We start from the raw sequence: 16,904 nt of genomic DNA on the forward strand, positions 1-16,904 counted from the left end.
CAAGGGGTAATGGCTTTAAACTGAAAGAGGGTAGATTTAGATTAGATATAAGGAAGAAATTCTTTGCTATGAGGGTGGTGAAGTACTGGAACAGGTTGCCCAGAGAAGTTGTGGATGCCCCATCCCTGGCAGTGTTCAAAGTCAAGTTGGATGGGGCTTTAAGCAACCTGGTCTAGTGGAAGGTGTCCCTGCCCATGGCAGGGGGGTTGGAACTAGATGACCTTTAAGGTCCCTTCCAACCCAAACCATTCTATGATTCTGTGATCCTATGATATATAGCAGATCCCCTGACTAGAAGAAAGGAGTGGGGAGGGAGGAATGACTGTCTCTGAGGGTTTTTTGGGGGGTGTTTTTGGCATACCTATCTCTATTCTACTCTTTCTCATTTTAAAAACACTTTGCTTCCTGCTCTTGCTGCCACAGCCACCTGGCATTAGGTGTTCCTGTGCTTTCCTCCTGAACCTCACTGCTGGATATGTGACTCATGCTGCTCAACCATTACACAGTCACTATCTGGCATTCAGCAAGTGGATGATGAGTTCCCTGGCAGGCACCTGGCCAAGAAGAGATTCTAGTGGCAGTGTGGATTGCTGAGCGGCATCTCCTGTGTTGGCAGTTTTGGGGGCATTTACGTAGCCCATTTGGTGTTTTGAATGGTGTATATACTCTGGTCTTGATTTAAAATGTTGCATTCCTAGTTCTAATGTTGGAGGGTGGGTGAGGGGAGGACATTAGTGTTTAGAAAGACAGTGTGGCACTGTCTGATACAGTATTTGGATCAACCTGCATGTTTAATCTGGGATATGTGACTGGCCTTATTTCTTGTCTGATGGGCAGGTATTTTTATCTCAGCAGAACTTTGCATCTGTTCTGGGACCCCAAAAGACAGCAGTGTTGGAGAGGAAAGGTGTGTATAGGGTCAGTTTCCATCATGCATGTCTGAACTCTTGCTGTCAAGACAAGATTCCAAAAGTGTTGGAAGGCCTGTAGATCTAGGAGTCCCTAAAAACCTGTCAGCTGGGGTTATGGCTGTTGAAGGTATTAAAGAAGGTTTGGTATTGTCATGGGGAAAGGTGCATGGTTTCTGAAAGATTATTTGTGTTGCTCTTATTTGTGGGTTTGTGTTTTGTTTTTGTTTTGTTTTTTTAAAAGGGCAGTGCTTGCTGTTTCTGCAACTAACTTTCTGCCCTTCCTGACGTTCTTTGTAGTAGTGAACTTAATATTCACCACTGCTTTGGGTCTTTGTTCCTTTTATGGATTCTTCTGAAAGTCCATTCTAGATTTGTGACGAAAGCCCACAGTGTACTGGTTTTGGCTGGACTAGAGTTGATTTCCTTCACAGGAGCTGGTAGGGTGGGAGTGCAGAGCAGCTGGGTGGGGCTGAGCTGCCTTTTGGGGTTAACCCCCAACATACAGTTACTGTGGGATGTACCTAATTCATTCAGTACAGGAATAGCGCTAATAAAAGATGAGAGCAGCCATAGTTTTGAGTGTTTGTCTAATTTCTAACAACAAATGCAATGGAAATATTGCCCTAAGGGTCTAAGGATGATTATGGGATAGCAGTGTGTGTGTTTGTTTTAAATACCTGATCACTTTTAGTGCTTGCAGAGGAGAAGAAATTGAGAACATTGGGAGGCTGTTGGTAATTGCCTTAAAGAATGAAATATGGTGGGTGGGGAAAGCAGGGGATGGAAGAAGAGAAGTAGCACTGAAACGCAGAGGCCTGTTTTCCTATTAAATGAGGCTTGACTCTGCTGTGGTCTTTGTGTGATGCTGCGCAAGTTGTGACTTTTCTTTGTTTTGAAAATGAAGGGGCGAGTGGGAATAATAAAAGTCTTTTCATGGAACGTAAATAAAAAATGTGAGAAAAGTAACAAAGCTGCAGGAAATACACTACCTTTGGTTTCCTTGAATGTTTGTTTGCTTAAGAAATTGAATATGCTAAAGTGCAGTGAGTATAAAATTACATAATACATTGCAAATGTGGGGATATTTTTAACAACTATCCCTTAGGTCTGTCAAGATTTAGCATTGCACTGCTGTGAAAGTTGAATGGAATTGCAGATTGCAGTATTAACCTTCAAAATGTAACTAGTAATGATCAGAAATATACTTCATCCTCCCATTTCTTCATCAAACTGTTTTGTAATTAACTTTAGGATATCCAGCTGTAATGGAGAAAATAAGGTCATTTGCAAGATGTCTGTGCTATAGTACCTCTGTGTCTCTCTTCTGTCCCCTTAATCCTATCCCGTCCCAGCATTGTAAAACTTCTCCTGATGGAAGTTTAATTCTCATAAGATGCTTTTTTTGTTGTTGTTTTCAGTGTACTGAAATTTTGAAACAAAAATGTTTTCACTGGAAAAATCCTCAGCTTCCCTTTCAGGCTTACCAAATATAGGGAAGAGAGGTTTCATGGAACAGCTTGATAAGTTTTTGAAATTGTAGGCTGAGCAAGTCCAGTGTGTGCTCTACCTCAGGCCAGGAGGTGTACACTAAGGATGGATACTCTGCTCCTCACCTCATCTTCATGCTGTGCTTCAAATGATAATCAATAAAATCACCTAAAGGATACAGATTGCTTTATAGTGAACACCTTGTGAGCTTTACGTGTGTCATCAAATTCCTTAAGAGCAGAGTTTTAAGTGGCTGTCATACTTTGTGCGCAAAGGGCAAAAATCTGCTGGGGTGGATGCTCTAGGGAGAGCGATAATAACGTATCACAGAGAGATTACACCACAGTTTTGGAGACTGGAAGCATTCTGATTATTATTTTGGCCTTGTCCACTTTAACATTGTGTAGAATCTTTTGTTGTCTCTCTTCCTCTTCTCTCAAGCAAAGTTACATTGTGTGCTTATGTGTTTTGTTTTGTTCTGTTTAGGTTTCATCTTGACAACAGTATCGGGCTCTTATCTAGGAACTTTGTGTTGTGTTGAAATCAAGATATTATTAGCGAGTATAGCAAAGAAACAAATGACCTTAGAAGTGCTCTTCAGCTGAGTGACTGTGCTGAGCTATTTAGTTATGATTGTATGAATTCTGTGGTCTCGGCTGCATTAGGCTGGATGGAAGATTAAATTGCTCATGTTTTCTTTTCCCATGAGTAGAGCTATATTTCTGCTGTTATGGCAAATCCATTTCTCTTGGAAAGTATGTAAATAAAAAAAATTAGAAATGCCACTGTGTCACTTTTTTAATACCAAGCAGTATTAAATTGCAATCTCATTCAACATTCCAGGTTGAAAAATTGTTAAAGTTCTAGCTAACAAACTGTATGAAGTTACATTTAGGCGTTATTCCTGTATTGGGTTTGCGTGGCAAGGTTTTGGTAGCTGGGGGGGCTACAGGAGGGGTGGCTTCTGTGAGAAGCTGCTAGAAGCTTCCCCCATGTCCAATAGAGTCAATGCCAGCTGGCTTCAAGATGGACCTGGTGCTGGCCAAGGCCAAGCCCATGGGCAATGGTGGTAGTGCCTCTGGGATAATGTATTTAAGAAGGGGGGAAAAAACCCCACACAACAGCACCTGCAGCTGGAGAGAGGAGTGAGAATATGGGAGAGGGACAACTCTGCAGACACCAAGGCCAGAGAAGAGGGAGGGGGAGGAGGTGCTCCAGGTGCCGGAGCAGAGATTCCCCTGCAGCCCGTGGTGAAGACCATGGTGAGGCAGGCTGTCCCCCTGCAGCCCATGGAGGTCCACAGTGGAGCAGATATCCACCTGCAGCCCGTAGGGGACCCCATGCTGGAGCAGGTGGATGTGCCTGAAGGAGGCTGTGATCCTGTGGAGAACCTGTGCTGGAGCAGGCTCCTGGCAGGACCTGTGGACCCATAGAGAGAGAGGAGCCCACTTTGGAGCAGGCTTGCTGGCAGGACTTGTGACCCTGAGGGGGACACTGGAGCCATCTGTTGCTGAAGGACTGCACCCTGTGGAAGGGACCCACACTGGAGCAGTTCGTGAAGAACTGCAGCCCGTGGGAAGGACTCATGTTGGAGAAGTTCATGGAAGACTGTCTCCCATGGGAGGAACCCCACGCTGGAGCAGGGGAAGAGTGTGAGGAGTCCTCCCCCTGAGGAGGAAGGAGCAGCAGAGACAACATGTGATGAGCTGACCACAACCCCCATTCCCTGTCCCGTTGCTGGGGGGGGAGGAGATAGAGAATTCAGGAGTAAAGCTGAGCCTGGGAAGAAGGGATGGGTGGGGGAAGGTGTTTTAAGATTTATTTTCTATTTCTCATTATCCTACTCTGATTTGATTGGTAATACACTAATTTCCCCAAGTTGAGTCTGTTTTGCCCATGACAGTAATTGCTGAGTGATCTCTTCCTGTCCTTTCAACCCATGAGCCTTTCATTATATTTTCTCTCCCCTGTCCAGTTGAGGAGAGGAGTGACAGAGCGGCTTTGGTGGGCACCTGGTGTCCAGCCAGGGTCAACCTGCCACAGTTCCTCACTTCCTTTTCCATATGTCATTAAGTGTCCTCTGATAAGCAACTCATATGCTTCCCTCCAGAGTCAGGTTCATTTTAGTGTTGGGTGAAGTAATTACTTTGTGTCTTGGTTTGAAAAGCAAAAGGAGTCAAGGGAAGAGGGGAATATATGAAGCAAAGAGGATGGAAAAAGGAAATACTGAGCTGGAGACCCAGAGGGAACTCCAAGAGAGCTGGTGTCAGCAGCTGAGGTGAGAGAGAATCAGATATGGAAAGAAAAGGAGAGTTAAACCTCAAGTCATATGAAAAGAAGTCTTTCCATTGTAACTGGATAAAAGTAAGAGTTTTGTACTGTGTGGGGAGAAAAAGTATGAGATGTTTTTTAAAAAAGCTGCAAGTAGTGAGGAAGAAAAATGAAAATCATAGAATCATAAAATAGTTTGGGTTAGAAGGAACCTTCAAAGGTCATCTAGTCCGACCCCCCTGCAGTGAGCAGGGACATCTTCAACTAGATCAGGTTGCTCAGAGCCCCCTCCAACCTGACCTGGCTTTCAGCCAGAAATTATAAAGTTATTAGTAAAGGTGCAACTTCACCTGGTTATCTGAGAGGCAAATCTCTTGACATGGGAAACATGCATGCAAGTGTCTCTATGCTTGTGAGTAACTGGAGTTACTCCTGGCCCTGCTGAAGCACATCAGAATTTGTATCAACATAGTACGACAGCAGTCTCTCAACTGTTTTTTGTTTGTTTGTTTTTTCAGGATCTGTAAACTGCAACACCGACTGCTTGTTAGTTCTTATGTAGCACTGTAACACCAAAGTTGTCTAACAGTGCATGTTCATCTTGTAGTGGTACAGCATCATAAAGATCATTTATTGTTGGGTTTTTTTCTTGAAAAGGAGGGTTCTAACTGGAAGGCCTCAGATTTTGTCTTTTATCCTATTGCTCTAAGAAGTCTCTAAGTACTATCAACAAACTTGTATTTGCATAGGGATACAAATTTTAGTGCTGGTGGGGTCTGTTGTAGTCATCTGGTCTGACTTCCTGCATTGTGGAGGCATGGGAACTTGCCCTATATTTGTACGCTGCAAGCTCCAAACTTCTGTCTGAGCTTGACGGTAATACTTTTCATAAGTGGGACGGTCATATTTCTGCTGTAGATAAAATTAATCATTTCTCTAGAATGTGAGGACTTGAAAATCTCCTTTCTTCTTGAAGAGCTGTTGCTTGAAAAAGGATGTATTTATTTCCTGTTCCTTCTCCAGGTTTTAAGTACTTCCATTATGAACCATAAAGTTGTTGGCAGAGTCTTTTATCAATGGTCTCTAAGCTACTGCAGGAAAAGAAGAGTTATGGATATTTCTACTTTTATATGTAAATGTGTTCATATATACACTGCTGGAATTTGTTTTACACAAATTAAATCATCCCCTTTTGCGTAGGGACTGTATTTGCTTCTCTTTGGTTTATTTAAGGGTAACAGCTGGGAATACCTCCAGAATTTTGAGAATTCACCTTTACCATTTATTTTCTCACGGTGGGCCACCTTTTCTGCTTGAGTAAGTGAGGCTAATGTAGTTACACGCTGTGATACTTTGTTCATTTTAAGCAGCCAAGACAGAGAACCTCTTCTGAACTGTCAGTGTTAGTCTGACTGAAAAATGTGAGACTCTGGCTGTGACTGTTATCCTGCCTAACAAACAGCGTATCGGAAAATGGCAGCAGCCGTGAATCAAATTCTTATCTGTTCTTTGACTGGGCTGTGAATTATGCTATGGAATGCCAATTATGTGCTCCTAAGGCCCTGAGGTTCTGAATTTTTCTTCTCCTATGTAATTTTCAGGGGGAAGATAATGCAGAGATGTCCTGTTTTTAATCTCTCTTCATTTTTAATCCCATTTCTGAAAATTATTATGATTATCACCATTTGCATGAAGGAAAATAACTCTTAGAGTGGTGACAAATACTTCATTTATAGTGTCCCCTTCCCTAAGTCAGTATCATGGAGGTAAAGGTGGGCTGTGAGACTGTGTTCCAGGCACTAACAAAAAGGAGGAGTTAAGATTGGGCTGTTCCTATCTTCATTACAGTTTTCATCATGAGCGTGAATTCATGAGCCATTATTGTCCTCTCACTAAAGGCTCTTTCCACTACAATGAGGAAAGAAAGATTTTTATGATCTCTTACTTACAGTAGTAATTTGTCTTGCTCTGACCTTTTTGGCAGTCTCTTTTGACTGGCCTGTCATAGCATCCCTTGTGACAGACCTGCAGGGAAAGAGGTAGGTTGATGAGCCATGGCAAACTTGGACGACTAGAAAGGTCGTTGTAACCCAGCGTGCTGAATATAAAGGCTATTTACGTTCTCATGACTCATTCTGCAGTTTATGAAGCTGACAGTCGTGGAGTGGGGTAGCTCAGGAAGGACAACCTGTGCTCCTGGAGGTACTGGTCCTGGATTACGCACTTGGTTTTGTCTCTGACCTTTTTGCTTGATCCTGGGCAGGTCACTTGAGATTCAGTCCAGATACCATGGAGGTCTAGTGACAAAACTCTAGCTAGGAGTAGTACTGGGGAGTACTACTCCTTAGAAGGAACAGGACTGAGTCTTTGTCCTTGGTGCTCTGCTTACTCTGTTTTGCACGTAACAAGGTTGACACTTAAGAAATGCTGTTTTCTGTAATGGAGTGCCCATTAGCACAAATGGCTACTGGTTTCTAGTGACCTTAGAATATATATTTTTATATAATTGTTTTTTTTAATTGGTCTTCTGAGTCAGGACAGAAAGGTGGTTGGCACTGTTTATTTTGAAGGGAGGGGGCTGCCATCATGTTATACTCATTTGTTCAGTATTTATGTGTTATACCAAATTTTAATAGAAACACCATGATTAGGTAATCTGTTTCATGTCTCTGCAATTACTTTCTGTGCTGTAAAATCATTCTTCCAGACCCTTGTTCTGCAGTGACTCTCACCATATCCTTTGCACAGGTGACCTTGGACGACAGCAACAGGTAAAGTGATCCCTGTCTTCTGCTGTCAGGGAAAGAACACTATAGCCAGGATCTGTTATTGGTGCCTCTCTTCTTAATTTCCCCCTTCTTTTTTTCTTTTTTTTGAGGGGGGGAGACATGGTTTCTGTTTTGTTTTTTAAACTGAGCTATCTTTTGAGAGCACTGCTGTATGGACATATGCAAACAATGCAATTAGTGTGGATTTCAGCATAGTACACCACTTATATCTGAGCACGTCCTTTTTCTTCAGTATCATGCCTTCTTTGCACCATCTCAACTTCTTTCTTCCCTCTAGCTTCTGTTTTCATTGCTTTGTTTCATCTGTCAATGCCCAGGATACCTTATCCTGAAGCTTGTGGTAGCTTCCCCTCCTCCAAGTCAAAGGTGCTCCCTTCTTTTCATGCCCCTCTGTGTTGTACTTGACTCGTCTCGTTCAGGGTTAAGTTGGTATTTGTGCCTAAAACTGTATGTGTATATAGCTCTACACCTACATGCATCAGTATGGAAACTTAGGAGTTCCAGTGTGAAACTAGTTTCTGTACAGTAATGTAAATTGAAAACATTCTTAAACGTGTTTTGAAGTATATTGATGTGCACCAGCTTATTCGGAGAACTTCACATATGTAAAATGTCTTACATGCGTAGCACTACAAAACCTGAATGAATTGTCACTTGACAGTATCTACTGCAGAGAGTGGAGTAAGCAATGAGATCTCATGGTGTGGGACCACTCAAGACAGGGCGGAATTATAAAAGGGCTTAAATTATACTTTACTTATTGTAAAGTATAAGAGGAAGCCTCAATCCCTTTCTTCCTTGCACTCTGAGACCAAATTCTGGTCTGTATTATCTCTTGTGCAGCCTTATTGAACCAGTTCTTAAATGGTAGACCTTAGTAGGGACTGACTGTGGTAATTCACATCATCCTCTCCCATTCTGTCTGAGGATTATCTGCCGTGTCCTTCTGTGTTCTCATACTAGCAGATGATGCATTTAAATAGCAGGTCGAACTGAAGTGTGGAAGATGCTCAAGCTAATCAAACATTGTGAGGTATCTCTGCAGGTCTTGTATAGCTGTACCATGGAAATGCTAAATTTAATTGACTGAGTGTGTAACAAGAACAGGAAATGACACAATGGCAGTTCATTTTCTCCAAGAATACAGTGGGAACACAGGCTGCAGCAACCTTAATTAGATTTTCAGTTAAACATTTTTAGCAAGGATGGGAAGTTCAGCTAATTGAATCTGTTCTAATTTCCATCCTCCTGTTTGTCATTTTTTGCTCTTCATTTTGGGAGATATGTCAAGAAACAGCTCTCATTGTTCTCTGCTCATTGCAGTATGTGATGACAGATGGTAGGCAACATGCTGATGTGCAGGGTAGCTACACATAAGCCATAGGAGCTCCCACCTGTCTTCATTATAATGAAACTGAACTGGATCCACTCCAGTGACTTAGGACTGCCTTCCCTTCCCCTCTCCTCCCAGTCTCCATCCAATTTAATAAGAGAATAAGTTTGTTGTGTATTAGTAATGTTCCAAATGTTTATATGCTGTTGCAGTGAACTGTAGAAAGTCTAAAAGAAATGTCGTGTTCCGCCCTGAGGAGGTGCAGGTCTAAATAATCAGCATTCCTGCAGTTAGTACTGTACACTATTGTGATTTTTTTTTTTCATCTTCTTTTTTTCCTGTGTGTGTCTGGCTGATTGAGCACCAGTTAGTGCACAGGTACCTTGTTTTGGCACTTGTTGATCTACTAATTTCAAATGTGAGTTCTCCCCCAGAAGGTGATAGTGACAACTTTTAAAAGAGAGAGTATGTCAAAATCATAATGTAAAAGTTAGCACTTAAAGGTGCTTTGTGGGTTAGAGGTGTATTGCTGTGGCACCTCTCTAAACTAGAAAGTCCCATCACAATTTACCTGCATGCTATGTATGTTCCCAGGTCCAGGCAAAGCTGGCAGTAGATACATAGGCGGTAGCCAGCTCTGTACTGGCTGGAGGATTACTGTCTGAACCCTGGAGTAGATGTTTTGGCAGTTTCTGTAGATCTGGATGATATGACACTCTGAGGAAATATTTCCTAGATGTTCTATAGTTCAAGCTGTTTTGGATGCTAAACTTGCAGGTTTTAAGAGTCCTTCTAGTTAAATTGATTCCAGAAACATTCAAGAAAGGAGCTTCTGAGAAACTTGGGCTTTGTGCCTGCCTGTTTCTCAGATTATCCTAAATGAAGCAAATGGTTAGCTTTTAGTTAGAAACCTATTTTAAGATACACATGTAGTCTGCTTCAAGTTCTTTAGAAATCTGTGTAACTCATGTTTCTTTTAAAAAGCTTCTTGTGGTGTTATGACAAATGGCCTTTTACAAATTCCCATAACCTGGGAAGAAGGTACAAATATGAAAAGACCTGCAGATTCTTGAGAGGTCTTTGACAAGTACAGAAGCTTGCTAGATTGCTTAACTGAGCCATGCTTGTGACTCTCAAGTCTTTAATTTATCATTAAAGGAAGGGGTTGCATTTCAAAGAGCAAATAGCAGATTTGTGCCCCTTGGGGTAGTGTCTGATCTGTGCTTTTTTGGGAAAGGTGAAGAGAAAGGAATACCAACTGAACACACCCAAAGCAGAGTTGACTTTTCAGAGTGGACATTCAGTCCCCTCTGCAAGCAGGATCTGCTGAAGGAGTTACAAGCTAGGTTCCCCAAAGCTGAGACAGTCAGTGTTTCGTAATCTCCGTTTAAGTTTTTTAAAAAGCAAGTTGAGGTTGTAGACTACCAGTTTTGGAGGGAGGTTGGTAGGTTATGGCCAGACTGTGGCAAAGCATGATGGTAGGTAGCTTTGACAATGTGTCTGAAACTCCCATAATCACTATTGCTCCAACCTAGGGATTCTCCTTAGCTGGTTATGAAGGAAGGATTTGCGAGAGGAGCAGAATATGCATGCTAGTCTACTGTGTGTGTTTCGTGTCAGAACTTTAACCTTTAAAGTTGTAGGAGAGTTAGTCAATACTTTTCCCAAAAGTATATAAAAAATAAACTATTTATCATTAAGTCAGCTGAAACTAAGTGAATTCAGGTCAAATGCAGCTCACAGGAGCAGAAGAGGAAAAACTCTTCATTTTGGTATTTTTAGAAATTAAGCATCTTTCACTCTGCTTTAAAAAGACAGGGGGTTTTCGTGTGTGTTTGAATGCATTGAGACTTGACAAAGAAGAATTCTTCAAATGGAACAAGTTGGGACTTTTTGGTTTCCAGTTGGGTAAGAAAAGACTCAACTAGTTGTTTTCTGTTCCTTCTTACCTTGCACACACTTGTCTCCATGGGGAGGAAATTAATGCGATTCCAAAAGGGCTCCTTGGGGTGCAATGCAGACAGTTGGAGAACTAAGACTCTTAAGGCTGGCACAGAATGGTTTGCCATAAGCAAGTACATCTGTACAAATGCAAAAGTAGACTCTGTATGTACAGATAAGTGCCTCTTATGATATGTGACCTAATGAAGTGTTGCAAACCTTCAGGGAGACTGCGGTTGGACATGGGCTGAGTATCTCTGATCAGGAATGAGTTTCCTGCCAACTAGCAGGAGTTGCTTAAAGGGCTTGTGGTTACTAGGTGTTCCTCAGATGCTGCAGCCCTTCTCTGATAAGGAGCAATGAGTAAAGAGAGAAGTCACAGCTCCAGGCACTGTTTGGTTTGATCACCAAACCAAAAAAATTCAGTATCTGAGCACTGAGTCAAAAGCATCTAAAATACTATCCTAATTATTGATTTATTTTCATATTCAAAAAATGGTGTTATTCTGTAATCAAAGTACAGCTTAGTCATAGTTCTAGCACATGCTACTTCAGGTGTAAACCAAACTCATTAGTTTACATTTGCTTTTGTCCACACCATTTATAGTTGGAGGGAGCTAACATGACGGGTCACAGTGTATTGTAGAGGAGGCCATAGACTAAAGCTTGACTATTAGAAAGTGGATTATGAAACCACTTTTCTGGCAACCTGAATATTAAACAGAAGGTAAGTGACTGAAATGTAATGCTTATCACGCTGAGTTGAAGGACCACTAGTGATCTGTGAATCCCTTCTTTATGCTTTGCACATTCATGCATGCACACAGAGGGCTAACAGTTGGGCAGTATTTTGTGAAATTTCAATTAAAAGGCCATTCTTAACAGTATGTGAAGAAATATGCCAGCTTTCTTTAGAGGGTAAAAGTGCTTCAGAGTTGTGAAATTATCCTTGATTACTGTATGCAAGTGTTATCTTACTGAAAGCGATACAGCCTTTCTGGAACATTACTCCTTTGAATACCAATTTTAGTTCCATTATTACCTCTCACTTTTATTTTTTTTTTAATTTTCCTCAGGGAGAAGTGTCTCCTTCCTCTCCAACTGGCTCTGGAATCGAAGAGCATGAAGCTGGCCCAACAGGCTCTAGCAGGGATGCAGGTATGGCTTTAGAGTGGGGGTGTGTTAGTAGGCAGGGTGTGTCAAGGAAATCTAGGCTTTTCGTTTGAAAAGTACTGCAGAAAAAGTGTCTATCCTTAGGTGGACCTAATAATGTTTGTGTTTCTGTTACAGTGTGCAGAAGTTAGGATGCAAGTAAAGGCTAGTGATTCTGTGGAAGCTAAAAATGTTCTGCATATAGGTGGGAGTTCCTGGCTTTCAGTATTGAAATGGAGGTGTACTCTTCCTTGTGTGGCCCTGTGCTACTCTCAGTAAGCCTTGCCACTGCTAAATGTCTTAGAAACTAAACTGAGTCAAGTCTTTCTGTTTTTCTTTGGTTAGAAGAGAGGACTCCAGTGCTTGAAAGATGGAAAGGTTAATGAAGGATCTGGGAGCTGCATTCTCTATGTGTGGGCACTTTCCAGGGGTTTTTGTACACTGAAAACAGTAGGAGTAGCATCTGATTTGGAAGTTTGTGAAATTGCAAAAGAAACCAGCAATGCAGCACAAGCAACAAAAAGACTCTCTCAGGTTTGACAGTATAAAAACTAAAGCAGTTTACCTTTCTTTTAATTGGACAAATGAGTACATATCAGTAAATACTTATCACTAGGGGGATGCTAGTTGTGGAATAGGCTGGTACACTGCTGGGGTGTGAAATGCATGCCACCAGTTTCCAAAAATAAATTTCTCCCTCAGAGGGCAAGCATGAAGTTGTTTTGGGAGTATAAGGATGTAAGTGAATCATTCAAATTCACTTAATTCAGTATATGAGGTATCAGGCATTTGGTTAGACAGTGCCCCATATTGGGGCACAACATGGCACAACATAGCTCTAGCTAAGGAAAAAAGGTACTTTCTGAAGGGTTCCTGTAATTTTTGGGCTCTGCCAGAAGACATGTATCACTTTCTTGCAACGTAGTACTCTGGTCCCACCCTGAGATCCTGTGCCCTACCTTGCAGATATATGGGGGTGGGGTGGGTGGATGGCGTTGCTGTTAAAGTGAAAGCAACAGTAGGCTAGTGGGACTTGAACATATGCCTGCTCTTGTACTGGTGCAGGTATGCCTGTTAGAAGAGCATTGCAGAGTGATGATCAACCAATTCCAGTGGAGGAATTATGAATGACCCACTGTCCACTGTAGTATAACTTCCTTGGGAACGCTCAGATAAAATTTATCTTTCTACTCTTCTAACTTGCTGCACATACACTTGAGTTCTGCAAGAACTGGAATTGCAAAGTTGTGGATTTGCGGCATGGTACCTTAAATAAGAGTGTTACCTCCTATCTAGAAGCGTAAAAAAGTAACCCAGGTGACAATACAGTCCTTCATCTGCATTTATGATATGTGAAATTTTATGAAGGACAAAAAAGCAAACCACACAACTGATGCTATGGAGATAGGTTAAAAAAATAGGATAAAAGACAAAAATGAGATGAAGTACAACTTGAACTTACCAAAAGTAGGTCACAGGATGACAGGATGGTGGAGGTTAGCAGTGACCTCTGGAAGTCAGCTGGTCCAACCCCCCTGCTCAAGTAGGGTCACCTATAGCAGGTTGCCCAGGACCATGTCCAGACGCCTTTTGAATATCTTCAAGGAGGGGGAGTCCACAACCTCCTTGAGCAACCTGTGCCAGTGCTCAGTCACCCTCACAGTAAAAAAGTGCTTCCTGATGTTCAGAGGGAACCTCCTGTGTTTCAGTGTGTGCCCATTGCCTCTGGTTCTGTCACTGGGCACCACTGAAAATAGCCTGGTTCCGTTCTCTTTGCACCCTCCCTTCACGTATTTATCTACATTGAGATCTCCCCTGAGCCTTCTCTTCTCCAGGCTGAACAGCCCCAGCTCTCTAAATCTTCCCTTGTATGAGAGATGCTCCAGTCCATCACCTTAGTGGCCCTTCCCTGGACTCTCTCCAATAGTTCCATATCTCTCATACCAAATGAAACATTCTCCCTTATACAGAAAAACATGTTATTTTCCTTGTAAATTGAGTTAAATCTCATCCGGGTGTACAGTGCTAACACACTTGAGATACGGCTGTGTGGGAAATTCTTTAAAACATTGTTGTGGGTTAACCGTGGCCGGCAGCTCAGCCCTACCCAGCCACTCCCTCCCTCCCTCACAGTGGGATGGGGGAGAGAATTGGAAGGGTAAAAGTGAGAAAACTTGTGGGCTAAGACAAAGTTTAATAGGGAAAGCAAAGCTGCATGGGCAAGCAAAACAATGTAAGGAATTAATTCAGTACTTCCCATCAGCAGGCAGGTGTTTAACCCCGGAAAGCTGGGCTCCATCACGTGTCACGGTTACTTCAGAAGACAAATGCCTTAACTCTGAATGTCCCCATCTCCCCCTTCCTCCTTCTTTCCCCAGCATTTGTTGCTGAGCATGGTGTCATATGGTATGGAATAGCCCTTTGGTCAGTTGGGATCAGCTGTCCCAGCTGTGTCCCCTGCCAATGCCTTGTGCACCCCCAGCCTACTTGCTGGGGGACCAGTGTGAGAAACAGAGAAGGCCTTGATGCTGTGTAAGCACTGCTCAGCAATAGCCAAAACATGGGTGTCTTATCAATGCTGTTTTGGTTACAAATCCAAAACACAGTGCTCTGTGAGCTCCTATGAAGAAAATTAACTCTGTCCCAGCCAAAGCCAATACAAGCATAGAAAATAAGAAATAGGAATGAACCAGTGAAACGTGCTACAGAGTTGAAGCTGAGAAGGAACATCGGTACAAAAATGGTGCAGAATTTACAGGGTGAAGTGGGCTGCTCAAAGTCTGTGCTGGGACAGAGCAAGGTTGTGTTCCTGGGAACCAAGACAAGGTAGTTTTGCTCTGTCATGGGAGCTTCTAAGAAGACTGGAGCTGGGAAAAGACTTGAGTGGGTACATCTATTGCAGGATGCCTGCCACTAATAACAGGCACTCCTGAAGGTGGTTATAGACTAAATGGAAGAGGCATTGCTAGTAGAACGCTGAGGAAATAGTGCCACTGGCCTTTTTGGGAGATACCAGCTTTTTCCAGGCAAAGGAAATCTGATTGGTCTAAAATATTAAGTCTGAAGTTTAGTCACTCTGTATTGAGCGCATTCCTATGTATGTTTATGGTCGTCATGCCAGTCACTTGCTAACAGTACTCTTCCTCCTGAGGACTTGATCACATCCATGATTAGTCAACTTCTGAATGACACAAAACGCATCTTGTCAGTGATCAGAAGTGCCACCTCCACAGTACTTCTGCTCTGTGCCCTATTGGAGCGAGCAGGATGATAGCTGACTCATGTCTCCTGCTGGGTAGGGTATCTGCTAGCACTAGTTTGAGGCCAGGATACTAGCCTGAGTGGGGGTGTTCTTGTTGTTGCTTTTTGGATTTGGGGGGGGGTGCTAGGGTTCCATACTCTCTCTGCTTCTAAAATGTTAAGAGGTTTTGCTGAGGGTGTTACTTGGAGTGTTCTGTGATCTCTTGTGTCAATTACTGATGTCTGCTTTCTTCTGGACACTGGAGAAGTGGGATGGGGAACCATGATAGCAGAATGGCAGCTGATTCGAAAGATGTTAACTGTCTCCTTATCGTGGCACAGATCTCCCAGTTTTTGCTGTACTTTCATATTTTCTGTTACTGGATCAATTTGAAATTTGTACATAGAAAACCTAGCCACCATAGTACCAAACACTGATAGGTTTAGGTGTAGTAGTTTACAGCAGAATTGGGCAGAGGCAGTTTTGTCTCAACCTGTATATTGCCATTTTCTCTCTGCAGAAGCTGCTGTCTGATGAGAGGTTTGTATCCATGGAAACAGACTCAGATGAGAAACAGTTGCTTAATCAGATGCTGAATGCCGTCAAAGTGACTCCTTCGCTCAACGAAGACCTGCAGGTTGAAGTGATGAAGGTTAGTGTTTCACACACGTCAGTGCTTGCAACAGAGGCTGCTTGACTGAATGCTGGGGTTAGCAAACAAATTAGCTGTTGCCTTGGAAATCTTCACCTTAGGACAGTATTTGATTCCCTCCTTCCTGCTGGCAGATGTCAGTTGTTTCCATTTCTACTTGGTTTGTGTTTCCCTGGATTAAATAGGAGATAGTTTATATTAAGAGTCAGTGCACTGGTGGTCCCAGTTTTATCAAACTGAAACAGGACCATCAGTTCACTCCATGGGAGTTCACAGATAAATGACCTGTAGATTTGGAAGTTTGTGTTTGGTATTGAGCTTTAGTACTCATGAGGTGGGCTGTGCAGGTTTGTACTTTTGAATTGTGTGTGTAGGTGCTTTCTAGTTTGTTAGCTATATGTTCTCTTTGTAAAATGCTAATGATGGAACATGACTTGTTTAGGCACCAAAATGTCCCTCCACTGGTGCATAAGGGAAATTATTGTTTTGTATACTCAGTGAAAGCTTCCATTTCTAGAAATGCTTTAGCATTCTCCTGTGTGTGTTAGGAAGCTCAGCTGCCAGGAGGTACTGTTTTGAAGGGGAGGTGCTGTCAGATTTCCTTGTCCTGTCATTGGGTTGTTTGTATGACTTGCCAGTACTGCCATAAAAAAGTGACTACCAATACTTGTATTATCTGTATGAAGCAATACAGTGGTGGATAGCTCTCAGATGTTTGGGTGTAAACTTTGTACTACAGGGTTTTTTCTGCTGTAGCTGACCACTGGTCGAAACCATTTTGGAACAAACCTGGTGGTCCTTTTTGCATGTTCACTATACCTGGTACTGATTGATATATTTGGATCTACTTATTTGACTGTCCTTTACTTCTAAGTGCATAGATTAGTTATTTCTTTCTTACATGTGACATCCTCATTCTAATGAATATGTTATCCACTCTGAAACTGCTCTGTACTAGCTGTACTCTTTGCCGCTGAAGATGACTACCTGCGTGCAATATGCACTCGGTGTCGGAACATGCAGAAGGGTGAGCCTAGCAGCAGAAAAAAGGGAGGAATACTTGTGTGTAGTGTTCCCTGTTTTATGGGGGAGCAGGCTTCTGCCCACATACAGGCTTGACTGATGA

At 42.5% G+C, this 16,904-nt stretch overlaps 1 protein-coding gene across 5 annotated transcripts in view; it reads left to right on the forward strand.

Annotated features, from left to right (window-relative positions):
* The window catches only part of ARFGEF3 (ARFGEF family member 3), a 98,522-nt gene that overhangs the window by 8,026 nt on the left and 73,592 nt on the right, over positions 1 to 16,904 (forward strand). For all 5 annotated transcript variants that reach the window (XM_075498826.1, XM_075498821.1, XM_075498823.1 and 2 more), the window contains exons 3-4: positions 11,810 to 11,891; positions 15,647 to 15,778. In XM_075498826.1, the coding sequence (XP_075354941.1) occupies positions 11,810 to 11,891; positions 15,647 to 15,778 (214 nt within the window). The remainder of the gene's footprint in view (positions 1 to 11,809; positions 11,892 to 15,646; positions 15,779 to 16,904) is intronic.

The sequence above is a fragment of the Mycteria americana genome, chromosome 3 (assembly GCF_035582795.1).
Source record: "Mycteria americana isolate JAX WOST 10 ecotype Jacksonville Zoo and Gardens chromosome 3, USCA_MyAme_1.0, whole genome shotgun sequence".
Taxonomy (NCBI): domain Eukaryota; kingdom Metazoa; phylum Chordata; class Aves; order Ciconiiformes; family Ciconiidae; genus Mycteria; species Mycteria americana.